Genomic DNA, 22,641 nt, shown 5'->3' with positions numbered 1-22,641 from the left:
GGCCCTGGATTCAGGAGGATCTGAGTTCAAATCCAGCCTCAGACACTTGACACTTACTAGCTGTGTGACCGCAAGTCACTTAACCCTCATTGCCCCACCAAAACAAAATCAAAAAACCAACCAACAAAAAAACCCGGTATGTCTGAATAATAGTACTACTAATAAATCATATGCAAAGTCAGCTTTTACCTCAGGATCAATATGAAAGTTTGTTGTTATTGTTTGGTCTTTTCAGTCGTGCCCAACTCATCAAGATACTGGAGTGGTTTGCCATTTCCTTCTCCAGCTCATTTTCCAGATGAGGAAACTGAGGCAAACAGGGTGAAGTGATTTACCCAGGGTCACACAGCTAGTAAGTGTCTGAGGTTAGATTTGAACTCAGAAAATCTTCCTGACTACAGGCCTAGCTCTGTATTAGCTGCGCCCCCTCGTGGTACCATATGAAAGTACAGTGAGTCAACAAGCTTTTAAGTGTGTACTAAGAGTCAGGCATTGTGCTAAGTGCTGGGTATACCAAAAAAAAGTCAAAAACAACGCCTGCTTTCAAGAAATTTACAGTCTAATGGGGGAGACGACATGCATACGGCTATGTAGAAACAATATAATCAAGGATAATTGGAGATAATCAAATGAGGGAAGGCATTAGCATTAAGCAACAACCAGGAAGGCTTTTTTTATTATATCTTTTTTTTATTTTATTTTTTTGCAGGCAATGGGGGTTAAGTGACTTGCCCAGGGTCACACAGCTACTAAGCTTCAAGGGTCTGAGGCCAGATTTGAACTCAGGTACTCCTGAATCCAGGGCCAGTGCTTTAATCACTGTGCCATCTAGCTGCCCCTGGGAAGGCTTTAAAAAAAAATTATTATGTTGTTGTTTTTTTTCAGGGAAGGCTTCTTATAGAAGGCAGCATTTTAACTGGGACTTCCTGAAGGAAGCCAGGAAGTAGAGATGAGGAGGGAGAGAATTTCAGGAGTCTCTGTTTATAGCTAGCAAATGTCTGGGACTGTATTTGAACTCAGGCACACTATCTATTGCACCACCCAGCTGCCTTGCAAACCTTAAAGCACTATATAGGGGCAGCTAGGTGGCTCAGTGGATAGAGCACCGGCCCTGGAGTCAGGAGTACCTGAGTTCAAATCCTGCCTCAGACACTTAACACTTACTAGCTGTGTGACCCTGGGCAAGTCACTTAACCCCAACTGCCTCATTTAAAAAAAAAAGCGCTATATAAATGGGAGTTTATTATTATTATTATTATTGTGGGGAGGTGGTTCAATGGATAGAATGCCAGTACAACATTGAGTCAGGAAGCCCCGAGTTCAAATTCTGCCTCGGATGTTCACTAGCTGAGTGAACCTGGGCTAGTCACTTAACTACTATCTGTCTCAGTTTCCTCATCTGTAAAATGATGAGAATAAATAGCACTTTCCTTGAAGGGTGGGCAGCTGGGTGGTGAAGAATAGAGCACAGGACCTGGAGTCAAGAAGACTCACTCTTCCTGAGTTCAAATCCAGCCTCAGACATTTACTAGCTGTATGACCCTGGGCAAGTCACTTGACCCTATTTGCCTCAGTTTCCTCATCTGTCAAATGAGCTGGAGAAGGACATGGCAAACCACTCCAGTATCTTTGCCAAGAAAACTCCAAATGGGGTCATGAAGAGTTGGACACGACTGAAAACAATTGAACAACAAAACCTCCCAGTGTGGTTGTGAAGATAATTTAGATAAATAATAAATAATTGTAAAGTGCTCAGCACAGTGCTTGGCACATAGTAAGTACTATATAAATGTTAGCTGTTGTTGTTGTTGTTCCAGTCATTGTGTCCATCAGACTGAGCCCCTTGGGAGCAAGGATTGATTTCTGCCTGTCGTTGTACCCCACACGCTTAGGTCAGTGCCTGGCACAACGTTTATTAGTTGGTCGATTGTGCAAGGTGCTGTCCTCGTTCAGCTTTTTTCATTCTGAGTTACTTCCTGTATGTCTCCACATATTTCTTCATATTCTTCCGAGTTACCATTTTTATGGCACAATAAAACTGCACTATATTGATAAGCCATGGGTTGGGTAGAGATTGGGTAGAGATTGGGTAGAAATAGGTTCCCCTACTTTCCCCCCCCAAACTTCTGCCTTCTGATAACAGCCTTGGGGTGCAGTAATGGGATCACTGGGTCGAAAGGTACGGATGATCAGATTTCCCACCTGGACAGCATCATGTCGGATTGTTGCCCAGGACTGCACCAGGTCATGGCTCCCCCAGGATGGTGATGTCAGTCCTGGCTTATTACACTCAATTTATCTGAATGTGAATCTCTTCTACAATAAACTGGGAGATCAGTTATCCATACTCTACTTGAAGACCTCCAGAGATGGAGAACCCATTACCTCCTAAGGCAGCTCATTCCATTTCAGAAAAAAGGTAATGTTAGGGGCCATGTGGCAGGAGCTGCTGTTTGGACCTTGTAGGTCACGTATGCCCACATGGGTGTGTCTAGATGTGACTTCCAGGGAAGTGAGAATAATCATCTCTAGAATCTCCTCCCCTCCCCCTTCCCCAAGGGAGACATTGATTCCTATCAGGAGGAGGAAGCAGGAGATTGAGGATGGCTCCTCTGCTCTCTTGAGAGAGGGTGGGGTACCTGGTTAAAATTCTGTCTCTCTGCCCCCAAAAGAGTTAGTCTGGGGGGGGCAGTTAGGTGGCGCAGTAGATAGAGCACCAGCCCTGGATTCAGGAGGACCTGAGTTCAAATCTGGCCTCAGACACTTGACACCTACTAGCTGTGTGACCCTGGGCAAGTCACTTAACCTTCATTGCCCTGCAAAAAACCCAAACAAAACAAAACAAAAAAAAAAAGAGTTAGTCTAGGGAAAATAATTTTTTAGGTTCGAGTTAAGCTCTTGATCACTAACCCTTAACAAGAAACAAGGACCCCAGTTGATATATCCAAGGCTTGACTCCCTTCCCACTGCACACAGTTTCATAGTGAATATACATAGCAAGTAGCAAACAAGCCCATTTATCCAAGTCTATGGCAAAACAGACATAAGGCAAAGAATACACAGGAGAAAATGTCTGGTTCATTGTTTCAGTCTAGTTAGGAATCAGCAAGTGAGTCAACTAGCAGTGACACGTCAAACAAGGTACTTACTAAGTGCTGGGGATAGAGAAACATATGGAATGAGATAGAGCACCAGCCCTGGAGTCAGGAAGACCTGAGTTCAAATCTGGCCTCAGATAAATACTAGCTATGTGACCCTGGGTAGGTCATTTTACCCTGATTGTCTCAAAAACAAGAAGGAAAGAAAGAAGGGAAGAAAGAAGGAAATTAAGAAGGAAGGAGAGAAAAAGAAAAGAAAGAAGAAAGAAAGGAAGGAAGGGAGGGAGGGAGGGAGATAACACACCTTGGTAAGATAACTTAGCTAGAAAGAGAGTTCCAGATTCCACCCAAGAAGAAATTCCCAAAGTCCCTACTGTAGCAAACTGGAGATAGAGACATGATAGCCAAGTTCCTCTACAGGCTGGTTTCTCCCCACAGTCTTTCTCCCCCTTTTCTCTTGAAGGAAGGTTGGAACTGCATGTCTCCCCTCATGGAACTGAAAGCCAGAAGAGCCCAGATCTTTTTTCATTCCAGTTTTCTCCAACTCTGTCTGTCCTTCACACAAGAAAGAGGCATTAAGTAATAAATCTCCATCAATGAAGAGAGAATCTCATAAATCAGTCCTTTGGGCCAAGGATTACATTAATAATTGAAAAGTTTGGCCACAAAGGTGGTTGAAATATTCCTCCTTTCAATGTCTAGCTTGTGTTCCTGGTTCTGTTCCTTGTGAGAGAAAAGACTATATTTGTACTCTTGTCAGAGTCCTAAAGGCAGAGAGTGAGTCTGGTTTCAGGCCCAACAGCTTTGTGGCCCGGGGGGGCCCCCCCCCCTCCCTCCCCACATCCCAGCAGGGGGCTGCTCGGGACACAAGGCTTCAAGCAGAGGCTCCTGGGCCGTAGGCTCAAGCAGGATCTAAAGAAGGGCCTGGGTTTTGTGGGAGTCGGGCTGGGCTGGGAGTTCACCTTGAGGTGCCCGAGGTGATCCCCACATGACTCGGAGCTCAAGCCCTGACTTGGGTTTTGTTTTGAAAGGTTATGTTTATACAAGCACTGTTTAATGAAGAATGGGGACATTCTTACTCCGGCATAGGGTTGGGGCCTAAGGCCGCAATCTGATTGGTTGGTAAACAGAGCATTCTGATTGGTCAAACCCCAAGACAGGTTTTCTTTCTTTCTTTCTTTCTTTTTTTCTTTTCAGGGCAATGAGGGTTAAGTGATTTGCCCAGGATCACACAGCTAGTAAGTGTCAAGTGTCTGAGGCTGGATTTGAACTCAGGTCCTCCTGAATTCAGGGCCGGTGCTTTATCTACTGCACCACCTAGGTGCCCCCCCAGGTTTTCTTTCTTGAAGAGTTATGTATGTTAACACAGTATTGTTCTGAGTGGGAGCCAACACTCTTGCCCAGAATAGTTTAAGGCCTGGTATCGCAGTTTGTAAAATCTGATTGGCTAACTGGTACCACCTGATGGATTCTTAGGCTGTTACTGTTATTCTGTATAAATAGCAACTGTAATAACTGAAATGTAAATGAGGGGTATCAAAATGCTTTTATGTGATTGGTCGGAGGGGACCCCTTGAGGGGTATAAATAGAGGTGAGGGACATCACTTCAGTGTACTCTCTGGCACATTCAGAAGACTGCCCATCTTCCCGAAGATGAATAAAGCCTTCACTTACCAACTACTGCTTGCTTGGGATTTTTGAACAGTGACCTGCTAGCAACACTAGGGCTGCCAACACTTGAGCTGTTGACACTCAAGCTGCCAACACTAGAGCTGCTAACACTTTGAGCTGTGCAACACAAAGAGTGGTTAGCTGCGTTTCTAATACCTGGGACCAGGAAAAAGAAATCTAATAATCCCTCTTCTCCCTGGCTGTGGTATGCTCTATCAGATTCTCTGGCTCATTGCCTCCATCTGGTTGGAATTAGTCAATCAGTGAACTGGCATTTAAGTGCCTACTAAGTGCCAGGGACTGTACTAAGTGCAGGGGTTACAAGGAAAGGCAAAAGCTAATCCCTGCTCTTCCTGAGCTCAAGTCTGGGGGTGGGGGATGGGATGGGGAGACAACATACAAACAACTACTTACTTTTATTATTTTTTTTTTTTAGTGAGGCAATTGGGGTTAAGTGACTTGACCAGGGTCACACAGCTAGTAAGTGTTAAGTGTCTGAGGCCAGATTTGAACTCAGGTCCTCCTGACTCCAGGGCTGGTGCTCTATCCACTGCACCACCTAGCTGCCCCCAAAAAACTACTTTCAAACAAGATATATACAGTATAAATGGGGGGTTGTTTTAGAGAGAAGGCACTAAGATTGAAGAGCTCTAGGAAAGACTTCTTGAAGAAGACATGACTTTAGCTGAGCCTTGAAAGGAAGCCCAGGAAGCAGGGAGGCAGAAATGAGGAGGGAGAGTTTCAGGCATGGGGGACAGCCACTAAAAACACTTGGAGCAGGGGGCAGCTAGGTGGCGCAGTGCATAAAGCACCAGCCCTGATTCAGGAGGACCTGAGTTCAAATCTGGCCTCAGACACTTGACACTTACTAGCTGTGTGACCCTGGGCAAGTCGCTTAACCCCAATTGCCTCACCAAAAAAAAAAAAAAAAAGTGAGGGAGGAGGACCTGCATGAGGGTTGTGGGAGTGTCAGAAGAGAGAAGGGGATGCTATGAAGCTAGGACGATAGGACTTTATTACCAATTAGCTATGGACAGAGTGAGGGAGAGTGAAGAGTTGAGGATGACACCTAGATTGGGAGCTGAGGTGATTGGGAGAATGCAGATACTCTGGAACAGGAACAGAGAAGTTAGGAAAAGGGGAAGGCTTAGTGAGGAAGAATAGGAATCTCAATATCTGGAGCAAGGTTGGCCACCAGCTTATCTTACAAGCAGTCAGGTTCACAAGGCTTAAAAACCTAATTTTATTGACACTTCAATGGGCAAAGTAAGATTTCACATCCACACCCTTAGAGTGTCAAGAGACACTTCAAATAAGTCAACCTACCCCCGGGTACCTGTAGAGTTCTTGGGACAGGGGTGTGTTGGAGCTAGCTTGAATAAGTTTGGAGGCTGGTTTTCATTGTGAGTACTTCCACCTCAGAAATTCCAAGAGCTACAAATCAGGGCTTGATTTATTATTTTGTGGATTGTCTAGATTTAAGAAACTGATGGAGAAAATGTTAATAATGAAGGTAAACTGAAAAGTGAGTCCTGCACATATCCCCATAACACTGTTAAACATTTATCAGCATGTCACTCACTGTAAATGGGCACTACCTGGGGTGGGGCCCCCAGCAAACATCAGAGCCTCAGCTGACAGTGATATTACTATTTCTGGCCTTTGCGTCATTAAAATTTAACTCCTTGAGCTTATTGTTTTTCATCTGGGTTCCATAACTCCACTACTATGGATTTCTTTAGGAATAATACCAGCTAAAACTTCTCCTTGGACTGATCAATGGCCTTCTAAATGTGACCCTAAAAACTAACCACAATACTCTAGATGTGACTTGACCAGGGCAGAGTATAGCAGAACAATCAGCTTCCTATTCTTGGAAACTAGGCTTTTCTTAACGTAAGCTAAGATTATGCTGCATTTGGGGGCAGCTAGGTGGCACAGTGGATAAAGCACTGGCCCTGGATTCAGGGGGACCTGAATTCAAATCCTGCCTCAGACACTTGACACTTACTAGCTGTGTGACCCTGGGCAAGTCACTTAACCCTCATTGCCCTGAAAAGAAAAAAAAAGATTATGTTGCATTATGAGAGCCTATATTCTAACACATACTGGGCTAACTTGGGGTCAGAAATACCTGGGTTAAAGTTCTGACTGAAACTTACTAGTTGTGTGTTTCCTGGCAACTCATATAACCTCTCAGTGTCCTTCCTTCCCCAATCTCCCTCTGAGTCAGCTCTGTAAGACTACAAACTAGACATAATTTATTGTACTGCATCGGTGGAGGGACTATGAGTTCCCCATCCTGAAGATATCACAGGGATGTCTCCTTAGTTACCATATCATATTGACTCAGATTGAGCTTGAAATCCATTGGCATCCCATGATTAACAAATCATGTCACAGAAATTACTATCAAGTCATGCCTCTCCACCTTGTACTTGCAAAGTTGATTTTTTTCAACTCAAGGGTAAGATATTACAGGTAGATAGATTAAACAAATGAATGAATGAACGAATGAGTGAATGAATGGATAAATAAATAGGTGAATAGGTAAATGAACACATAGATAAACAAACAAACAAACAAATAAATAAATATAGATAGAAATGGATGGATGGATGGATGGATAGGTAGATAGATAGATAGATAGATAGATAGATAGATAGATAGATAGATAGATAGATAGATAGATAGATAGATAGATGATAGATGTAGATAGGTTGTTGTTGGTTGTCCTTTGATTCTCAAAGAGGACCATGACATCGAGGAGGTGATGTCTTGACTTGCAGTGAATTGGACTAAAATAGGTAAGGGAGGTAGATAGATGTAGGTAGACAGGTGGGGAGGTAGCTAGAGAGGTATGTAGGTAGGTAGATACATATAGATAGGTAGGTAGATAGAGGTAGATTGATGACTAAAGTATATATCAAGTGCTTTCTATGTGCTAAGCTCTGTGATAAGTGCTGGGGATAAAAAACGTAAGTGAGACAGTTCCTACCATCAAAAAAACTTCTCTTTTAATGGAGAAAACAATTCGTAAAGGGGCACTGGGAAGTGGGGTAAGGAGGTGGGGAACTTAAGATGGCAGCAGGCTATGGCTAGTACTTCTGATAAAGGTCTCATTTCTAAAATATATAGGGAACTAAATCAAATTTATATGAATCCAAGTCATTCCCCAATTGAGAAATGGTCAAAGGATATGAACAGGCAGTTTTCTGATGAAGAAATCAAAGCTATTTATTGCCATATAAAAAAATGCTCTAAATTACTATTGATTGGAGAGATGCAAATTAAAACAACTCTGAGATACTACCTGACACCTATCAGATTGGCTAATATGACAAAAAAGGAAAATAATGAATGTTGGAGAAGCTGTGGGAAAATTGGAACACTAATGCATTGTTGGTGGAGCTGTGAACTGATCCAGCCATTCTAGAGAGCAATCTGGAATTATGCCCAAAGGGCTATAAAGCTGTGCATACCCTTTGACCCAGCAATACCACTTTTGGGTCTTTTCCCCAAAGTGATCATAAAAAAGGGAAAAGGACCCACATGTACAAAAATATTTATAGCTGCTCTTTTTGTGGTGGCAAGGAATTGGAAATTGAGGGGTTGCCTATCAGTTGGGGAATGGCTGGACAAGTTGTGGCGTATGAATGTAATGGAATACTATTGTGCTGTAAGAAACGATGAACAGGAGGAGTTCAGAGAAACCTGGAAGGACTTGCATGAACTGATGATGAGTGAGATGAGCAGAACCAGAAGAACATTGTACACAGTATCATCAACATTGTGTGTTGATCTACTGTGATGGACTAGATTCTTCTCACCAATGCAATGGTACAGAAGAGTTCCAGGGGACTCATGATGGAAAGGGATCTCCAAATCCAGGAAAAAAAAAAAAAAAGAACTGTGGAGTAGAGATGCTGATTGAACCATACTATTTTTTTTTTTTTTAGTGAGGCAATTGAGGTTAAGTGACTTGCCCAGGGTCACACAGCCAGCAAGTGTCAAGTGTCTGAGTCCGGATTTGAACTCAGTTTCTCCTGACTCCAGGGCCGGTGCTCTATCCACTGTGCCACCTAGCTGCCCCCATACTATTTCTTTTGCTTTTGGTGCTGTTGTTTTTATATTTTGAGGTTTTTCCTCATTGCTCTGATTCTTCTCTTATAAAATGATTAATGCAGAAATATGTTTAATGTTATTATGTATGTGTATATATATATATATATATACATATATATATATAACCTGTATCAGATTATCTGCTGTCTAGGGGAGGGGGGGAGGGGAGGGGAGGGAGGGAGAAAAATCTGAAATTGAAAAGCTCGTATAAACAAATGTTGAGAACTATTTTTACATGTAACTGGAAAAAAATAAAATACTTTTATCAGAAAAAAAAAAAAGATGGCAGCAGGCTGAGGGGATGTCTAGGAGGAGGTGTGAAAAGAAAAGGTGAAAGCTCAACTGCAAGGAGAGAAGGGGAAGGGTGGGAAATAACCCAGAGGAAGACTGAAGTGATCAGCCAAAGAGCAGAAGACATTACCTATGGAGGCCAAGTACCAGAAAAAGGGACAGAGGAAGCTAAGAATCAATCACATGGCTGTAAAACTATTTATAAACATTAACTTCACCATTGGTATTTTAAATGTGAATGCCTTATCTAGTGACTGATGAGTTGCCAGGCAGAACCTCATTATGTTGACGGTGATTAGAAGGAAGTTTTTATTACATGGCAAGATGGCCAATGGATTTTTCTTGGAGAAGCAAATAAAGGAGTTGGTTTTATCGTGTGTTCAAAGTTAATTGATTAAGTTAATTCATTAATGGAATACTTGGTCATCTTATATTTCAGTGTTTGTGATAAACATTTGTTTAAAAAAAAAAAGCACCATGAAGGTAATTGCTTCTTATGCATCAACATGTGTTTCAAAGGATGAGGAAGCAGAGAAATCCTGCCCAATCCTCAATTCAGCCACTAAAGAGATTTTTTCCTAAAGAGTAGGTTGGGGGCAGCTAGGTGGCATAGTGGATAAAGCACGGGCCCTGGAGTCAGGAGGACCTGAGTTCAAATCCGGCCTTGACACTTAACACACACTTACTAGCTGTGTGACCCTGGGCAAGTCACTTAACCCCAATTGCCTCACTTAAAAAAAAAAAAGAGTAGGTTGGATCATGGCCCATTCTCCCCTCTCCCCACCTCCAGTGGCTCCCTTATCACTTCCGGGATCAAATACTAAATCCTCTGTTTGGTTTTAGGCTCTTCATTACCTAAGTCATCCCCCTCCCTCCTCCACTTTTCTTACACCTAACTCCCTGGCAGGTACTCTTCCATCCAATGACACTGGCCTCCTGGCTGTTCCACCACAGAGCTTCCATCTCTGGGGTCCAGGGATTTTCTCTGACCCCATGCCTAGAAGACTCTCTCTCCTCATCTCCACCTGCTGGCTTCTCTGCCTTCCTTTAAGTCCCAACTAAAACCTTATCTATTACAGGAAGCCTGCTCCAAACCCTCTGAATTCCAGAGCCTTTCCTCTGTTAAATTATTTCCTATACATAGCTTGTTTGTACATATTTGCTTGTTGTTTCTCCCATTAGATTGTGAGCTCTTCTAGGGCAGGGGCTGTCTTTGGCTTCTTTTCTATATCCCCACTGTGCTTAGCATAGTGCCTGGCACATAGTAGGCACTTAAACATTTAGAGATTAATTATAATATTGCTTCCATTTCTTTAGCTGTTGATCTTCACACCTAAATACTTCCCCTCTCCAGTATTCCCCCAACCCCTTAAATAGATCTCTTCTCTCAGTGTCTCTTTTACTTACTCTATTCCCTTTGAATAGGGCATATCCTTTCAGAACCAGATTCTAGTTACATATGGGCCTCACTGGAACAATTAACAATAATAGCTAACATTTATATAACTCTTATTACATGCCAGACACTGTAATAAGTGCTTTAGAATTATTATTTCGTATGATCCTCACAACAACCCTGGAAGGTAGATGCTATTATTATCTCTATTTTATAGATGAGGAAACAGGCAAAAAAAAGGTTAAGTGACTTGCCCAGGGTCACACAGCTAGTAAGTATCTGAGGTCAGATTTGAATTCAGGTCTTCCTGACTCCATATTCAACTGTGCCACCTCAGTAATAGCTATGATTTCAAATTTGTTGATTGCTAGTTTACTGGCTTATTACTTATACTTTATAATCGCGCTATGCTGTGGGTTTCATTGCTTCCTCCTTTCTTGGGTTTTGTCTTGTGTCAATTTCAATGTCGATTACCTACATTGCAGAATTCCTACATGATTGCTACTTTTAATGGATATTTCTTTGTGTGTGTGTGTGTGTGTGTGTTGGTTGGGCAATGAGGGTTAAGTGACTTGCCCAAGGTCACATAGCTAGTGTCAAGTGTCTGAGGTTGGATTTGAACTCAGGTCCTCCTGACTCCAGGGCCAGTGCTCTATTCACTGTGCCACCTAGCTGCCCCCTTAATGGATATTTCTTAATCAAAAAAGTGATCCTAAAAGCTGAAATAGATCATTCCAGGTATATGAAACTTCATTTTTTAAAAAGATGAATTTGGAAAAATATTTGCATCAAATATCTCTGATAAAAGCCTGATATCCAAGATGTGTAGGGCATTAACAAAACACAGAAAACCTTTAGAATCAGTTTCTCCCAGAAACAAAGGCTCATCTTTTTAATAATACCTTCAGTTAGGGGCAGCTGGGTGGCACAGTGGATGGAGTACCAGCCCTGGAGTTAGGAGGACCTGAGTTCAAATCCGGCCTCAGACACTTGACACTTGCTGGCTGTGTGACCCTGGGCAAGTCACTTAACCCCAATTGCCTCACCAAAAAAAAAAAAAAGAAAAGAAAATAATACCTTCAGTTAGTCGATTAAATGAACAATCAACCATTTATTAAGCACCTGTTATGTGCTGGTCACTTTGTTAGGCATTGGGGTACAGATAATACAAATATGACAATTCCTATTCTCAAAGAGTTTACATTAGACTAGGGGCATGTTATACATATTAGTCTTTTCACCTAGGCATTTGCAGGGGTTGTGAGTGTGTGCTCCTGTACTTAGGCTCTTTTCCCTTGCAATGGTATTAATGCTCCTTGGACAAGAGATGGAAGCAGGGACTGGAGGACTGCTGGTAAGATACCCTAATGGGATGGTTGGGTGGGATGCTCCCATTGTGCACCACTATCAAGCAGCTCCTCTGAAGACCCCCAGAAAGAACTGGGTGGATTAATACCATTGGTATGGGGACCAGGGACTCTAGAGGAGAAGGGAATGTTGCCAGTCATATGGTGAGAGTTGACCACCTCTAGGACATAAGGCAAAATGCCCACCCTGGGGAAGTCCAGTACCCTGGTGGAGGGCTGTCAGTCCCAGTGCCTCCTGGCTTAGGGTCTTGGAACATAAATCTCCAAAGAACTAACAATGAGTTCCACTCAGAGCTGGAGTTGAGAGGAGCAGGTCAAGTAAGCGACATGGGATGCCTCTGCAATGTTGCAACTAGGTGGTTAGCTAGGTTGAGGAGTGGATAGAGAGCACCCGCATTGGGGAAGATTCTGAATCCAGCCTCATATAGTTAAGTGGCAAGTTACTTTGCTCTGTCTTATCCTTACTTTACTCATTTGTAAAAAGGGAATAATCACAGCACTTGAACGTTGTGTGTAAAGTGCTGTACATTGTATAGCTGCTATTGAGATAACTCTAGGGACTGTTTCCATCAGGAGATCAGGGATCCAACAGATGAGTCGGCAAAGGATATGAATGTTTTTCAAAAGCTGATGGTCAAGAAACCCCCAAACAAACAAAACAAAACAAAGGGGCAGCTAGGTGGCTCAGTGGATAGAGCACCGGCCCTGGAGTCAGGAGGACCTGTGTTCAAATCCGACCTAAGACACTTGACACTTACTAGCTGTGTGACCTTGGGGGAGTCACTTAACCCTCATTGCCCAACCCCCCCTCCAAAAAAAAACCCCAAACAAAAAACTGACGGTCAATGATCCTAGGAGAACATGCTCAGAATCATTATTGATAAGAGGAATGCCAGTGAAAGCCAGAGTAGGAAGGCATGGGGGAAGACTGGTGCCTATAGCACAGGGCTGGCCCCGGAGAAGAGCGCTCCGGGAACAAACTAGGCTGGCCCTGAAACTGACATTAGGGAAGCCCATTGAGACACAGATTATTTTGGACATAGGCAATGCAAGAATGTCTTTTGCTTGACTGTGTATCTGTTACAATGGCTGTTTTTTGTTGTTGTTTGTTTGTTTTTTAAATTAACAACGGGGTAGGAGAGAAAGATAATGTTTAATTAAAAACATTTTTTTAAAGAGACAAGTTAGGGAATCAAAGTCTTTCACCTGTAATCTGTGGGAAAGAGCAAAGGAAAACTCACGTGTCTCATACTTAACTCGATGGGAGAGTGTTGAGTCTCCTTCAAGCCAATGGGTGGCAGTAAGAAGATTTTTCCTTCCGTCCTTTCCCAAGCTGCCCCTCTTTCCCACGTAGCGTCGCGTCAGTCTCCGACTGTACATACTGCGCCTGCGCAGGGGCTCAGGCCCTTTTTTCCCCCTAGCGCTGCGGGGCCCGCTGGTCTGTATCGAAGGAGCGGGTCTCGTTCTGCAGGATGGTGAGTGTGCGCTGGACTCTGGCACCCGGACAGCTTGGGGGTCCCCTGTGCTTGGTCCCATACTTTCCTGGAGCCGGTCCGAGCCCCCCGAGCGGCGGATGGATACCGATTGCGGAGCCGCCGGGGCCAGCAGCCCTGCCTGCTCCCAGCGTGGCCTAATGGCGGCCGCCGGGAAATTGAGCGTGGGCCTGCCGGGGAGGGCAGGGGATGCCGCGAGGACCCTGGGGTCCAACGGGGGACCTTCTAGGGAGGGACGGGGCGTCAGGAGGCCGGATTCGGACCTGTCAGGGACGGGGGCGCCGGGAGGGGAGGCCGCGCGCGGGGTCCCGGGGCGGGGGGTGGGGCGCGGATTTGGGCCTGCCAGCCTGCGGGGGGGGGGCCGCTGCCTTTGCGGGCCGGGGGCCTGGGCTGAAGTTTGGACCGGCGGTAGTCGAAGCATTCACCCCGGGGCCCGGCTCGGGTGTTCCAGAGCAGCTTCCCAGCCAGTCCGGGGGTGCAGGGGTCCTTCCCGGCCTCGGGCTCCTCCTCTACAAAGCCCCTGGCTCGGCTCCAGCCCCCCCGGGCTTCATCCCGGCTGCAAGCGGGCCCCTCTTGCATCCCGTTCCCGGGAACCTGCGCTCGGAAGGCGCCGAGGGCCGGGCCGCAGCCGCGGTCTTGCCATGTGCTTGGCTCGGGCCCCGCTTCCGGCTCGAGTTGGTCGGCCCGCGAGCTCGGGGCCCGGCATCTCCTCTGCCCCTTGCGCGGGGAGTCACCGCAACCCTTAAGGGGGGCAGGCCTCTAGTGATGCTTTTTGCACAAATGAAGGAAGGAAGCGGTGCCCGAGAGAGCCGGGCCTGGGGACCCCCCGCGCTGGGTCCTAGAAAACAGCTCTGCCGGCACATACACCGGCTTTTAGCTTTCCCCTCTTGAGACGTCGCACCCCATCGGGTGGCCACCTTTACTGCAATTAAAGTTTTCTCTTTATCTCCAAGGGGTTCGTTAAAGTTGTCAAGAATAAGGCCTACTTCAAGAGGTACCAAGTGAAATTCCGGAGAAGGCGAGGTATAGTTATTTAATGTCAATATTAACAAGCGTTTGCATTTGATCCATAATGGACCGACTCTTAACCTAGGTCTCTTTTTTCAGAGGGAAAAACTGATTATTATGCACGGAAACGGCTAGTGATCCAGGATAAGAACAAGTATAACACACCAAAATACAGGATGATCGTTCGGGTCACCAACAGAGATATCATCTGCCAGGCAAGTTGTTCTCTCCAGGAAGAAGTGGAACTTGGTTGGAATCAAAATGTTTGCTGTGATGTACTTTTGAAATTTGTGACTCCTGAGGGATGGCATTTCTTACTAAGAGTAGACAGACTTAGATTTAAAAATCTGCTAAGAAATCTTGAAGATGAAGCAGATTTTCTTCTCCCTCCTTCAAAGGATTTACAGTCTCTGCAACCATAACACCAAGGCAGCAGAAGGTAGAAACACTGGCCAAAAACTTCTGAGCCCAGGTGTTTCTCCTTAAAGTACTTTGTGGCTCTTCCCTTTCTGGATTTTTTTCTTTTTCCTTTTTTCAAGGCAGTGAGGGTTAAGTGACTTGCTAGTCACACAGCTAGTATCAAGTGTTGAAAGACCAGTCTATCATCTACCAACTTGCTGATTTACTCCTTGCACTGTTTTCTGCTCACAAGGCTTGACTCTCAAACTACTCACGTCATCATTAGGAATACCCTGCTAGCTCAGTCTCAGTAGGTTTTTCTTGTCTCCATCCTCTCTACGGCATTTGCTACTGTCAACCACTTCATTTTCTGCTTGGTGTTCTCTGCTGTTCTCCCTCATTTTAGAAATGTAGAAATTGGGACCTGGGGTTTCTGAACAACAAATTAAGAGAAATCACTAGTACTGATCTTGTAAAAGTTGCCATGCTACTTGACTTGACTTCTGGGAATAGTATGAGAGTGGATCATTTTCATGTTGGTGGTTACTCCCTTCCATGAAAACAAATGTCTTTCCCTTCATGCATGGGTTTTCTGGATATTTCTCTCTTTTTTTTTTTTTCACCATACCTAGGTTAGCCTGTGACAAACAGGTTTGTAAATTTAGGGGAATTGAAAAGAGATATCAAGATATCACTGGAACTGGTTTCTAATCCTGGCTTATTCTTAAATTAAAAGCTGAAAGTTGGTGTTTTTGTTTTGTTTTTTTTTTAGCTGAAATATTTAGGGATCATCTTGGTTTACTGCCTCACTTAAAGAAACTGAGGCCTAAAGAGGTGGTGGTTTTCTTATTTGTAAGATAGGGATCATAAGACTTGCATGTTGTGAGGATAAAAGAGATCCTGGATTTAATATTGGTTCCAGAGAATAAGTAAATGAAACATTGCCCCTTTTTCCAGAGGCAGGAAATTATTTGGGCAGAATATTATATTATCAATAGTTGTCGGGGCAGCTAGGTGGCGCAATGGATAAAGCACTGGCCCTGGATTCAGGAGTACCTGGCCTCAGATACTTGACACTAACTGTGTGACCCTGCGCAAGTCATTTAACCTCCATTGCCCTGAAAAAAAAATGTCAATATCTCATTTTATTCATACTTAGTATAAAAACCAAATACGTCAATGAAACATTTAAGGAAAAACAGCGTGTGGTTACAAAGTAACTGTACATCGACATAAATTATTGTTACAAATATTTGTAATCACGAGTGATAATGATCTAAGCATCCTGATCCTTGAGGTCTTTTAGCAAGCTGGTTTAACTAGCTTGGGGGTTTGAGTCCTTTCTTGTTCAAAATGCACTAGATGATAGTGATTTGGTGCTTAAATCTGAAGTCTGCAAAGGTAAAATTATACCCCATGGTTGCCTAAAGAAATGAATGTATTTTTTTTGTAAAGAACAATGGGTTACACAAGCAATGTTATTTATTCTAAAAGTGTACTTAGGTATAGTGAATTGCTGGTCTGGATGAGTACCGAAACGATGGCATTTTATGATTTCCTATGGGACACTAATACCTGACTTTTTTTTTTTCAAGATTGCTTATGCCCGTATAGAAGGGGATATGATTGTCTGTGCCGCTTATGCCCACGAGTTACCAAAGTACGGTGTGAAGGTTGGCCTGACAAACTATGCCGCTGCTTATTGCACAGGTCTTTTGCTGGCCCGCCGGGTAGGTTTGGTTACTTGGCTGCTGTTTCCCCTCAGTCAAGTGCTTGCGTTAGCTCATTGGTTGAGAGTATATTATAAATATGCATGTTTATATCTTAGATTTGGTTTGGTTCTTTAAAATCTCAGCGCAACTGAGGGCTTTGGGGAGTTCCTGCTCATTAGAGGACAGCTGTATGGCAAGGGTATAATCTCAAGCCCAGACTTTTCATGGGTGTGTCAGACATTTTTGGCCACTTTGGGGGGGGGTGGAGGTAGTTTATTTTTGTCATCAGCCCCTAGATGGCAGACTTTAATTCCAGAAAAATGGAGGTTGTTAGGTAGCATGATCGTGTGGCCCTTACTTTTGGTTAGGTATAAAAACGGGGTGTCTGTTGCTCAGAAGTAGTTTGGGTATGTTCAGGGGCGTCTGGGGCTACGAGAAAGATTTGGGCCTGTAAAAGGACTATTTGTGAAAGAGGGGGAAAGCTTACATTTTGGAATCTCTGAACTTGATGTCAGAAGAAATTTTAAAGAATTTTTTTGGGCATTTTTTCCCTAGTTTTTATATCGAATGTATGTTTAGGTTTTTTGGTTTGTGTTACTAGCTTCTTAATAGGTTTGGCATGGACAAGATCTATGAAGGTCAGGTGGAAGTGACTGGAGATGAATACAATGTGGAAAGCATTGACGGTCAGCCTGGTGCTTTTACATGCTACCTGGATGCAGGTCTTGCCAGAACTACCACTGGAAACAAAGTCTTTGGAGCCCTTAAGGGAGCTGTGGATGGTGGTCTGTCTATTCCTCACAGGTAAATGAGATGGCTGTGGATAGTATTTTTCTTGGGAGGTTTGGGAATTAACTAAAGATGCTCAGGTGATAGATGGCATAGAAAGACTGGATTCTCACTATAGTCTCTTTATTTTGAAATTTATGGTTTACTTTGGTTGGGAAATCAAGGGTTTGTTAGGCCAGGAAATTTTTGTTTGGTGATTTATATGTGAGTTAGGCATAGCTTTTAATTATTGATAGAGAAGTAATTTTTGACAAGCTTATGGTGTCGTGACATTGCAAGATTATGATAAGATTGTATGATTTTTTTTTTTTAAGTGAGGCAATTGGGGTTAAGTGACTTGCCCAGGGTCACACAGCTAGCACGTGTTAAGTGTCTGAGGCCTGATTTGAACTCAGGTACTTCTGACTTCAAGGCCAGTGCTCTATCCACTGCGCCACCTAGCTGATTTTTAAGATGAATTTGTATTGTAATTACTTTTATTTTGTATTGGAATCTTTGGCAGCCCTTAAGCAATATTTAAATTTGGATGTTTCCCCTTATTTTTTAGACCATATTGTTTGAGGTCTATTCCAGTTTTGCATTGGAATTTTGTAACCTGTCTCCTTGGAGTCTGGGGTTTAGCTGCTGAATGATGATATCCCATTGACTGAGTTGCTTATGATGCAATTGTTTCAAGACGGGACTGATGGCAGATACTGTGTAGTATTTGTATACAGACTGAATTCTGTGGAAATACTAATTTGTACAATTTTGTCTTAGTACCAAACGCTTCCCTGGGTATGATTCAGAAAGCAAAGAATTTAATGCCGAAGTACATCGTAAACACATCATGGGCCAAAATGTTGCAGATTATATGCGTTATCTCATGGAAGAAGATGAAGATGCTTATAAAAAACAATTCTCACAATATATAAAGAACAACATAACTCCCGACATGGTAAGAAGTTTGCCTTAACAGTCCTGGGTTGGGTCATGAATTCTTTTGAAGGCATTTATTTAAGGAAGTTAGCAGCTATGAAGAAATAGCTTGAGTTACCTTATAAATAGGCCCTATAAGCAAGTGTTGGTCAGGACTCTTGATATGTGAGTGTGCACAATTGATTAAAAAGGAAAATGGAAGCACGTAGAACTCTGTTCTCTACTACCAATAGTTATGAAGAGTTTCATGGGTTAAATGGGCTCTTCCCCTTGAGCTCAGTGCCCGGGTAACTTGGCAAAATGGAGGCTTTTGGGGGATAGGGTTCACCTCTGACACGGCTGCTCCTGCTTTGTGTGGAGATCCTGGCACAACAGCGATGGTGTGTCTGGTGCTGGAATCATCCATGCTTTGTTTCTTCCAAGATACTTGTTGGGCCGTCTTTCATTAGGGATCTGCCGTGACGTCCTTTGGTCACCTGAATATTTAGGTGCCGTTCCCTGGGCAGGGGGGACAGGTCCAAAACTCCCAGAGAGGACACAACTGGGAGACAGTGGTGGCTGCCACCAGAGACCTCGGCTTCCAGAATCCCAGGTTGGGAGGGACCCACGATTTCCTAAATGCCTTGGTGTGCCAACCTTGTTTGGCTGGCTTAAACACGTGGGGTTGTGTAAGGAAGGATGGATTTTTGAGTGGTACCAGGTAGTTCTTTTTGCCATGCAAAGGCAGGGCTTACTTTGTTGATTGATACATTTTTCAACTTAGTTGAGCTTTGTTTTTCTCATTAGTGTGTCTGTTGGTCCCCATCATTCTCAGAGTAGATAAAAAAGACCCGCATCTGAGAACTCATTGTGCTGGTGCCTACCAGGCTAGGTGGTTTATGATTGAGGAGGAAAATCTTTTTTTACCAGTGACATAAAAATAGCTGAGACCAGGCCTTAGCCTCAGTCTTGAGTATCTTTGAAGTGTCTGGTAGAGATAGGCCATTTTCCAGTTCTAGCAACTTCTTTCTGGTTAGTTGTGAGGGCTGCCTGACTTTACAGAGGTATTACTAAAATCTACTGGCCTCTGAAGATTGGTAGTTCTAGTGGGATGGATCTTAATTGTAAGTGAATTGTGACTAGTGGTCTCCCTGGGTATTTGGGGATCCCAGAAGTTGTGTTTCTGCCTAGTGATGGCAAGTTTGGTGAAAGAGGTTCTCAGCCCTAAAAATAGGCAGGCTTTCTGGCCTTGTCCTGTCCCTGCTATGCTCTACACAGCAATGACTGGTATTGGTGCAGATGAGCTTAGGCATTCCTTTACAAAAGGAAGCACTTGGTCTTTTTTAACAGAAACTATGTAACCCTAAAGTTTTACTCATGTAAATTTTTTTTTTTTTTTTTTTGGTGAGGCAATTGGGGTTAAGTGACTTGCCCAGGGTCACACAGCTAGTAAGTGTTAAGTGTCTGAGGCCGGATTTGAACTCAGGTCCTCCCTACTCCAGGGCCGGTGCTCTATCCACTGCGCCACCTAGCTGCTCCTCATGTAAATTTTAATGACTGGGCAAGGTGGTATAGTGGGATAGCCTGGCTTTAGTCAGGACCTTGGTTCTGGAAATCACTGGCTTCTGAGTGTGTGGTGGGGTTGTACGTGATTCCTGAGGCTCAGGGACTTCATCTGTCCAATCCAGGGCCATCATTTCACTGTCCATCTCACTAGTTTGTCAGTGCTTATTTGTGTTTCAGGTACAAACTGTGAATACTAAGATAAGCTTAGCATAACCTCTTAATGAAAAGATCCAGTGCACCTCCCTTTCACCCTTAGGTATTGGTAGGTCCACACTGAAAGGATTTGATGATGGTATAGCAAGAATGAATGTACTCCTAATTCCTCTAAATTGCGATGCTAATTAACACTATTTGGTGTTCAAGTCTGGGCAGTGTTAACAGCCCTGGCAATAAAAGCTATTCATGTGGCAAGATATTTGTTGAGTTAGGATAGAATTGTTTAATTACCATGAAATCTAGCAGCTGCCCATCAGGAGTCCAGTGTATTAGTTATCTTCCCATGCTTGGAAAGTCTGGCCTCCTGTGGTACTTGGCTGCTTCAGGCTTCCCTTCTGCAGGAAGCCTTCCTGGACCCCTGAGTGGCTAATACCCTCACCCCCAAAATTACCTTGTACCTGGTGACATTGAAAGGAAACACTATTCAAATCTATATGTATGACATAAGCCAGGTTTAAATTGAAAGGGAAAAAATTGAATCCATTGAAAAGGTAGCAACAATTACAAAGTGCATTCTTTTATATGAGCATTAAGCAGATAGAGACCCTTGAGAGAGGGTGTGACCTCAAATTATTTTCTCTCTAAATATTAGTAAAGGTGGGTGTGGGCGACTTTTGGAAGATGCAGTAGTAATACTGTTGTCATTTAGTGATGTATGCATTAGGTTTGGCTGGGACATTTGAAGAGGAACCAAATACTGTTTGGCTCCCTTTATTTCAGATGGAGGAGATGTACAAGAAAGCCCATGCTGGCATAAGGGAGAATCCAGTGTATGAAAAGAAACCCAAGCGGGAAGTTAAAAAGAAAAGGTAGGTAGCTTTCCTGCTGGCTCAGCCTTCTTCTATGCAAGTGTAATGGTTTGAAAAGGCTGTCCTTTGCAAAAAAGAACTGTACTCTGCTGTATTCCTGTTGTGAATGCAAAACTATGCATGTGAATTTGCAAACTCGATCACTGGCTCTGCGTGACGTTGCAGAAGCAAGGGGAACCAGGTTTGCTAAAGCAATTATGGTGATAGAAATTTATTTGCCTCAGAATTGACATTTTTGAGGTGCCTCGTTCTATCCTAAGACAAGATAACTGTGGGTGTACTTTGTCTTAAATTCCATAATTGAGCATCTAAGATTCTTGTGTTTGTTAACCTATGGTTCAGTTCAGTAGTTAAGAACTTATATGTAAGGTACATGTAATATATATTACAATCAACTCCAGATTGATTGTAGTCTGGAAGGAAGAGAATAGGTGAATCTGGGAGTGTCAGGAATGACTTTCCCTGAAGGAAATGAAGGGATTTTACTAGTTGATTGTGGGGGCACAGGGAATTATTCCACAAACCACAGTGTGCGCACACACAGGTACAAGGAATGGGAGAGGGTTGGGTGACAGGGGATGGAATTATGGGAGTCTAGTTGGGCTTGGGCTGAAGCATGGACTGTGTGAAGAGGAGGAATGTAGACTAGGTCAAGACAAGAAAGGTAAGTTGGAGCCAAAAGGACTAGCTGCAGCAGGGGGAGAGTTTGAAATGGGAGGGAAAGGGAGTGTGGAGATTTGAGGTTGCTGAGGTCGAAAGAAAGGATTGCGGGCGGGGTATTGTTAGTGAAGTCATGAATAGAAATAAGGGTGCTGGGAGGAGTAAGTTTAGGGCAAAGATGACTTTAATTTCAGAATTTGTTCAGTTTGAAGGATATTTGGATGGAGTTGAACAGCACAGATACTCAAGGAGATTGTTAAGGGATAGAAATAGAGATATGGTGTGACATGGACCCAGCAGAGTGCATGTAGGGATGAGAGGCAAAAGCTTCCAGGAGAGAGCTGAAAACGAACAGATTTGGGACGAGGAGGCATTAGTGATTGACAAGGGGTTAAGAGGGTGGACAGTAGGGAAGGGGGGAGAAAGTGAACTCAGTAGTCCTGAAGATTTGGGGATGAGGTCAGGGGAAAGAGGAGCCATCGGGTTAAAAGTGAAAGTGCAGGGAAGAAGGTCCTGCAGTGAATGGTAGAAAGTGATTCAAAAATGAACAAAAGAAAGGCCAAGTGAGGGCCCCCAGGTAGGTGCTCAGCAAAGAGCTCACATGTAGATCCACCGGGTTGGCTTGGTGGGGCACTGGCCCCATCTTGAGACTGACAGGTAGTGCAGACTATTTCATGGAACAAAGTCTGGTTTCCCCTCCATTTTCAGTAGCTTGGGAAGCATTGGGTGAAGATTCTTCCTGATTGATGTTTGTGAGTTCTCATTCTCTGCCTCTTTGGCTTGGTAGATGGAACCGCCCCAAAATGTCCCTTGCGCAGAAGAAAGACAGAGTCGCTCAGAAGAAGGCAAGTTTCCTCAGAGCCCAGGAGCGCGCGGCTGACAGTTAAAACATCAAAATCTGTAATTTTCTATGAAGATTTTCAGATTAAGACAATAAACTTATTCAAACAACCGTCTCTGTCCTTAATGGAGCTTTAGTAAGTACTAGCCAGAAGAACAGAGCAGTGGCTTTTTTCCAAGATGGTGGTGGGTGATATCTTTGCTTATTTTCTGAACGTACTAAGTTGAGCTTCACTGCAGTGAGATGTGACTGACGCCTGCTTCTCCATAATGCTTATTTACAACTAGTCCCTAATTGCCGCT

General features: G+C 43.7%; 1 protein-coding gene and 1 non-coding gene across 3 annotated transcripts; both read left to right on the top strand.

Annotated features, from left to right (window-relative positions):
* The first annotated feature begins 13,288 nt into the window (after positions 1 to 13,288).
* On the top strand, positions 13,289 to 22,450 carry RPL5 (ribosomal protein L5). Of its 2 annotated transcripts, none has more exons than XM_044000594.1 (8): positions 13,289 to 13,424; positions 14,396 to 14,465; positions 14,550 to 14,665; positions 16,445 to 16,579; positions 17,163 to 17,365; positions 18,110 to 18,287; positions 20,753 to 20,838; positions 22,286 to 22,450. In XM_044000594.1, exons 1-8 carry the CDS (start codon positions 13,422 to 13,424, stop codon positions 22,383 to 22,385), a joined length of 891 nt encoding a protein of 296 aa, XP_043856529.1. In that variant the 5' UTR covers positions 13,289 to 13,421; the 3' UTR covers positions 22,386 to 22,450. The 2 variants fall into 2 exon arrangements, with proteins under 2 accessions (XP_043856529.1, XP_043856528.1); XM_044000593.1 differs by having other exon boundaries at positions 20,750 to 20,838.
* On the top strand, positions 20,967 to 21,104 carry LOC122727079. Its single transcript, XR_006353037.1, has one exon. It is a non-coding gene; the product is annotated as a small nucleolar RNA SNORA66 (small nucleolar RNA).
* Positions 22,451 to 22,641: the final 191 nt, after the last annotated feature.

The sequence above is a fragment of the Dromiciops gliroides genome, chromosome 4 (assembly GCF_019393635.1).
Source record: "Dromiciops gliroides isolate mDroGli1 chromosome 4, mDroGli1.pri, whole genome shotgun sequence".
NCBI lineage: Eukaryota > Metazoa > Chordata > Mammalia > Microbiotheria > Microbiotheriidae > Dromiciops > Dromiciops gliroides.
This window is presented reverse-complemented; position numbering and strand designations above follow the sequence as displayed.